This window comes from Mandrillus leucophaeus, unplaced genomic scaffold (assembly GCF_000951045.1).
Source record: "Mandrillus leucophaeus isolate KB7577 unplaced genomic scaffold, Mleu.le_1.0 Scaffold432, whole genome shotgun sequence".
Taxonomy (NCBI): Eukaryota; Metazoa; Chordata; class Mammalia; order Primates; family Cercopithecidae; genus Mandrillus; species Mandrillus leucophaeus.
Window position 1 is genome coordinate 1,473,248 of NW_012104610.1, and position 6,875 is coordinate 1,480,122.

Here is a 6,875-nt window from a genome sequence, read left to right on the forward strand (position 1 = left end):
AGAGACAGATGCCAAGTATCTCATCCATGGTAACCAAGTCCACTGTCTCAAAACGGTTGTTTCAAACAGAGTATGACCAAAAGGAATTATAGGAACTATAATCATTTCTGGCAGTGAATGAGCAAAATGACTAAAAGGGATTATAAAAATGAAACAAAACACATCAATTTAGGAATTGGTACCTATCAATGACCTATCTACCTTCCTCATGTAGTTGACAGTCAGATAAAACATATTAATCTTCCAACGGATGTTCAATATGATCTCTTTCTCCAGTACATTACAAGATCGTTCAAAGGCTCATTAAAAAACTGAGTTAACTGCTGACCTATACCAAATAACCATGTCTTTGTACTCATCTCCCAAATAGAACCTATCAGTGCCTAGTGATGTCTCTGGCACACAAAATCCTCAAAAAATATTTGAACCACTATTTCCCTCGACAAACAAAATAAACTTCCTATATCTGATCTGACTTTTGAAAACATAATTAGATAGTTATAAGACATTGAATTTTGAAAACATAATTAGGTAGTTATAAGACATATTGAAAATACTGACTGGACATGGTGGCTCACGCCTATAATCCCAGCACTTTGGGAAGCCAAGGCAGGTAGATCACTTGAACTCAGGAGTTCAGACCAGCCTGGCCAACATGGTGAAACCTTGTCTCTACTAAAAATACAAAAATTAGCCAGGCACAGTGGTGCGTGCCTGTAATCCCAGTGACTTGGGAGGCTGAAGCAGGAGAATCACTTGAAACCGGGAGGGCGGAGGTTGCAGTGAGCCGAGATCGAGATCATGCCACTGCACTCCACAGTGAGACTACACCTCAAAATAAAATAAAAAGTAAAAAATAAAATAATAGTAAGAATATCATGTTCCATAAAACTGGTTTAAATTTTTACAGCATATCTCCAAGACAGTAGGTTAAGGTTTTTAAAATTACTGTTCAATCTTCTCTGTATTTTCCAGATTTTTAACAACGAATATGTATACAATGAACATGCATTCCAAATTTTTGAAACGGTAAAAAATAAACTACTGAATAATCCCCCAAATCAGAAAGGTTTCAACTTTCTTATATTATTTTCTTATTTTATTTTAGTTTTTTAGACACCTGCTTCCACTATGTTGCCTAGGCTGGAATGCAGTGGCAATTCACAAGTGTGATCACAGCACACTGCAGCCTTGAACTCCTAAGTGATACTCCTGACTCAGCCTCCATAATGGCTGAGATTACAGGTGCTTACCACAATACCTGGCACATTTCGACTTTCACTAAGAATAACCAGGCCGGCTGGGCGTGGTGGCTCAAGCCTGTAATCCCAGCACTTTGGGAGGCCAAGACGGGTGGATCACAAGGTCAGGAGATCGAGACCATCCTGGCTAACACGGTGAAACCCCGTCTCTACTAAAAAATACAAAAAAAAAACTAGCCGGGCGAGGTGGCGGGCACCTGTAATCCCAGCTACTCGGAGGCTGAGGCAGGAGAACGGCGTAAACCCGGGAGGCGGAGCTTGCAGTGAGCTGAGATCCGGCCACTGCACTCCAGCCTGGGCAACAGAGCGAGACTCCGTCTCAAAAAAAAAAAGAATAACCAGGCCAGTTGCAGTGGCTCACACCTGTAATCTCAGCACTTTGGGAGGCTGAGGCGATATAAAGACCCTGTTCTCCACCAAAAAAAAAAAAAAAAAAAAAAAAAAAAGCAAAAACAAAACAACACAACAAACCAACAACAAAAATAAGAACAACCAAGTATCTCCTGTATACCACCACAGGTTTGAAACCTGGCCTCATACAATGTGTCACTTAACCAAATGTGTTTCCTTTATGGTTTCTCAGCTATTGCTGAGGTAATCCAAAGTAAATGAAAAGCAATTTACATGCCTACTAATTATCTCAAGCCATATCCAGGACTTTAAACCTTTCCCTCTGGTACTTCACATCAAGCTATGGCTTACCTGAGAACTTTTAAATATTTCCAATCATACGAATCAGGAGAATAATGTGTGGTATAGTCAGTGTAACTTTAAGAGAGCCAAACCTGCTTTTTATATGTACCAAAATTAGAAGTGTTTGTATTGGTTCCTAAAGTCAGGGTTGGTTTGTTACCAAAGAGCCCGCCACTGGTTGTACCAAATGAAGGTGCACTGGTTGTGCTGCTTCCAAATGTAGTAAGCTTGTTATTGCCAAACAGGGTCTAAAAAGAATAGAATACAGGAAAATTTAAAATAATATTAAGACACACACCAAACTAAATACAGGTTACCTCAGGTATATTGGATTGGGTACGGGGTGGGGGAAAGATGTCCTAACATTTATAAAAAAGGTAGAAGAAAGATGAATAAAGGCTATCAAAAAATATAAACACAGAATGCTTCTGGCCTGAAAAGTTAATGGTGACCCCTAAGGATTACCACTGAAACACAAGGAATCCAATGAAACCGGATTTCAGTGAGGCAAAGAAAAAAACAACGAGGCCATCAAATATCTTTTTACCTGTTAAGAGACATGTAGCAAATATTTACTTTGCCAGAAGAAATCATTACAAGAAAAACTTTGAACACGCTACAACATGGACGAACCTTGAAAACGCTACGCTAAGTGAAAGACACCAATCACAAAAGACCATATATTATGATTCCATTTACATGAAGTGTTCAAAATAGTCAAATCCATAGAGAGAAAGCAGGCTTAAGATGATCAGAGGAAAATCGGGAGTGACTGCCAATGACTATGGCATTTCTTTTTGGCATAATGAGTATGTTCTAAAACTACTGATAGTTGCACATTTTGTCGATATACTAAAAACCACCTAGCTGTACACTTTAAAGAGACAAATTGTAAGGCATGTGGACTATACATCAATAAATCTGTCACTAGAAAGTACTGGAAGCAGGGCACAGTAGCTCACGCCTGTAATCCCAGCACTTTGAAAGGCCAACGTGGGAGAATCACTTGAGGCCATGAGTTACCAGCCTGGCCAACATGGCAAAATCCCACCTCTACTAAAAAATACAGAAATTAAGGCCAGGCGTGGTGGCTCACGCCTGTATTCCTAGCACTTTGGGAGGCCAAGGCAGGTGGGTCATGAGGTCCTGGCCACCATGGTGAAACCCCATCTCTACTAAAAATACAAAAATTAGCTGGGCATGGTGGCGGACGCCTGTAATCCCAGCTACTCAGGAGGCTGAGGCAGAGACTGCAGTGAGCCGAGATCGTGTGCCACTGTACTACAGCCTGGTCAACACAGCGAGACTCCGTCCCAAAAAAAAGAAAAAAAAAAAAATTAGCCTGGTATGGTGTCACATGCCTGTAATCCCAGCTACTTGGGAGGCTGAGGCACGAGAATCACTTGAGCCTGGGAGGGAGAGGTTGCAGTGAGCCAAGATCATGCCACTGCAGTACAGCCTGGACAACAGAACGAGACTCAGTTTCAAAAACAACCACCACCACCACCACAACAAAAGTATTAGAATGTCTTGAAGCATTATCTAATTTTCTCAATTTCTCACCTCAATTATCTGTCCAAAGTTTAAAAAAAGAAAAGAGAAATTTCAATCTCCATGAAAACAGGACCATATGTTTTAGGAACTTTGTGCTCCTTTTTTATAAGATGGAGTTTTGCTCTTGTTGCCCAGGCTAGAGTGTAATGGGGAGATCTTGGGTCACTGCAACCTCCACTTCCTGGGTTCAAGTGATTCTCCTGCCTCAGCATCTCAAGTAGCTGGGATTATAGGCACCCACCACCACACCCGGCTAGTGTTTTTTTGTATTTTCAGGAGAGATGGGGTTTCACCATGTTGGCCAGGTTGGTCTCGAACTCCGACCTCAGGTGATCCACCGGCCTCGGCCTCCCAGAATGCTAGGATTACAGGCGTGAGCCACCGCACCTGGCCCTTTTTTCTTTTTTTAACCAACTCACAACAGCAAGTTCAAAGCTTCTTCCATGAGTATCTCAACAATTTCAACAACCTGATCAACCCCAAAAACATTTCATTCCCAAATATCATACCAATTTATCACCTACAAAGGAGGGAAGAACTAGGAGTTAAAAATCATCTGATTCAAACAAAGCAAAAGAACTTGAATTTAGACTCAACAGTTTAACCAATGCTATCAGAAGTATGATGCACATAAGCACTGAGGCAAAGAAATTTTAAAAAGGAAAGAATTTACTAATTGAAAACCTGAAGTTAACCTGAAATTACCTCTTATATCAAATTGCCTTTTGTTCTCAAAATCAAATCATATTAGGCTGGTACAATAATATACCCAATAAAAAAATACTTGCAAGAGAGTCAAATCCTTAGAAGAAAATTCCTTTAACAAATCTACAGACATCTTCAAATTACAGTCAACTGTAGAAACCTACCGAACCAACAGCACCAAATCCAGTATTGGTCTGCCCAAAGAGACCTGTTCCTGTTCCAAATGCTGTCCCAGTGCTGGTGTTTGTAGCTGTCCCAAAAAGACCTCCAGGCTGTGAGGCTTGGGTTACTCCAAATAAACCCTGCAAAGAAGTTTATATAGATTAAAAGATACCCTACAATAGTTTCCGCATCGAGTCTCAGATTAACAAAAAAAAAAAAGTTACCATTTTTTCAAACTTATGACAAATACTAGGCTAAATAACTTAGATTTAGGTGAAAAGAACTAATCACTATCAAGCTGGGGAGTGGACTTAAAATCAAGTAACCAAAAATAATCAGCGAAAATAAATCAACACGGACTGAGGTAGTAGTGTTATGTTAAAGAGCCTTATTCCTTTTTTTGATAATGGAGTTTCGTTCTGTTGCCCAGGCTGAAGTGCAGTGGCACAATCTCAGCTCACTGCAGCCTCCGCCTCCTAGGTTCAAGTGATTCTGTCGCCTCAGCCTCCCAAGTAGCTGGGACTACAAAGGCATACCACCACATCCAGCTAATTTTTGCATTTTTAGTAGAGATGGGGTTTCACAACGTGCCCAGACTGGTCTCAAACTCCTGACCTCAGGTGATCCATCTGCCTTGGCCTCCCAAAACGCTGGCGTGAGCCACTGAACCCAGCCAAAAGCCTTAATTCTAAATGAGACACTATACTCATTTCCAGTGAGCAATCTGCATCATCCTATGTTTAACAATGTATTTTACTTATGCATTAATAAAGGAAAAATATTGTGCTAATAGACTTGCTGAAGAGGGAATTCACTGTGCTGTTTCTTAAAGTTTTATTGAGACACAATTCACACACCACAAAATTCACTCATTTATAGTGGACTATTCAGTGATGTTTTGCGTGTTCACAGTTGTGCAACCATCCCTACTATCTAAATTCTCACTACCCCCAAAAGAAATCCCAGACCCATCAGCAATTACTCCCCATCCCTAGGGAACCATTAATCTTTTTCTGTGGATTTTTTTAAAAATTCTGAACATTTAATATGAATGGAGTCATTAAAAATGTGGTCTTTTGTGACAGACTTGTTTCATTAGCAAGTTTTCAAGGTTCACCTGTGTTGTAGTATGCATCAGTACTTCATTCCAATTTATGGTTAAACAATATTCCATTATATGCATATACCACAATTGGTTACCCATTCATTGTTAATAGATCTTTAGGTAATTTCTACATTTTAGTCATTATGAATAATGCTGTCATGTTCATTTGTGTACAAGTCTGTGTCTTATTTTTCTTTGGTAAATCCCAAGATGTGCAACTGCTGGTTCATATCATAACTCTGTTTAACATTTTGAGGAACCACCAAACTGTTTTCTTAACGGGGTGGCACCATTTTACATTCCTACCATCAATGTATAACGGTTCCAACTTCTCCAGGTTCAATACTTACTACTGGCTTTTTTTTTGTTTTTGTTGAGTCTCACACTGTCACCGAGGCTGGAGTGTAGTAGCGCGATCTTGGCTCACCACAACCTCCGCCTCCCGGGTTCAAGAGATTCTCCTGCCTCAGCACCCCGAGTAGCTGGGACAACAGGCGGGCACCACTATGCCTGGATAATTTTTTGTTATTTTTAGAAGAGACGGGGTTTCACCATGTTGTCCAGGCTAGTCTCGAACTCCTGACCTTGTGATCTGCCCGCCTTGGCCTCCCAAAGTGCTGGGATTAAAGGCGTGAGCCACCATGCCTGGCCTATTACTGTCTTTATTATATCTTTCAAGTAGGTGCAAAGTGGTATTTCATTTTGGTTTTCATTTGCCTTTCCCTGATGACTTAGGACGTTAAGCATATTATCACACCACTTACATATCTTCTTTGGAGAAATGTCAATTCAAATCCTGGGCCCTTTTTAAATAAGTTATTGTCTTACTACTGAATTGTAAGAGTTATTTATATATCCTGGATACAAGTCCTATATCACATATACGATTTTCAAATATTTTCTTCCATTTACAGGTCTTCTTTTCATTTTGATGATATCCCCTTGATACATAAATGTTTTTCTGGCATCTTTTTTTTTTTTTTTTTTTTTAGAGATAGGGTATCATTACCTTACTCAGGCTAGAGTGCAGTGGCCTATTCATAGCACGATGATAGTGCACTGCAGCTTCTAACTCCTGATCTCAGTGATTCCCCGACCTCAGCCTCCTGAGTAGCTGGGACGACAAACATGTGCTAAAAGGCCTGGCTAAAAGGTTTTAATTTTGAAAAAGCCCAATTTATCTATTTTTTCTTTTTCTGCTTTTGCTTTTGGTGTTGTATCTAAGATATTATTGTCTAACTAGGTTTCTTCTAACAATTTTATAATTTTAGCCCTTGCATTTAGAAATTTGATCAATTTGGGCCAGGCGCAGTGGCTCAAGCCTGTAATCCCAGCACTTTGGGAGGCCGAGACGGGTGGATCACGAGGTCAGGAGATCGAGACCATCCTGGCTA

General features: G+C 40.2%; 1 protein-coding gene across 2 annotated transcripts in view; it reads right to left on the reverse strand.

Moving 5' to 3' along the window:
- The window catches only part of NUP98 (nucleoporin 98kDa), a 138,305-nt gene that overhangs the window by 115,847 nt on the left and 15,583 nt on the right, over positions 1-6,875 (reverse strand). The window contains exons 8-9 of one of the 2 annotated variants that reach the window (XM_011993708.1): positions 4,379-4,516; positions 2,116-2,203 (exon numbers count right to left, since the gene is read on the reverse strand). In XM_011993708.1, coding sequence (XP_011849098.1) covers positions 2,116-2,203; positions 4,379-4,516 — 226 coding nt within the window. Of the gene's footprint in view, positions 1-2,064; positions 2,204-4,378; positions 4,517-6,875 lie in introns of both variants that reach the window. The other variant, XM_011993709.1, reaches the window with a different exon arrangement.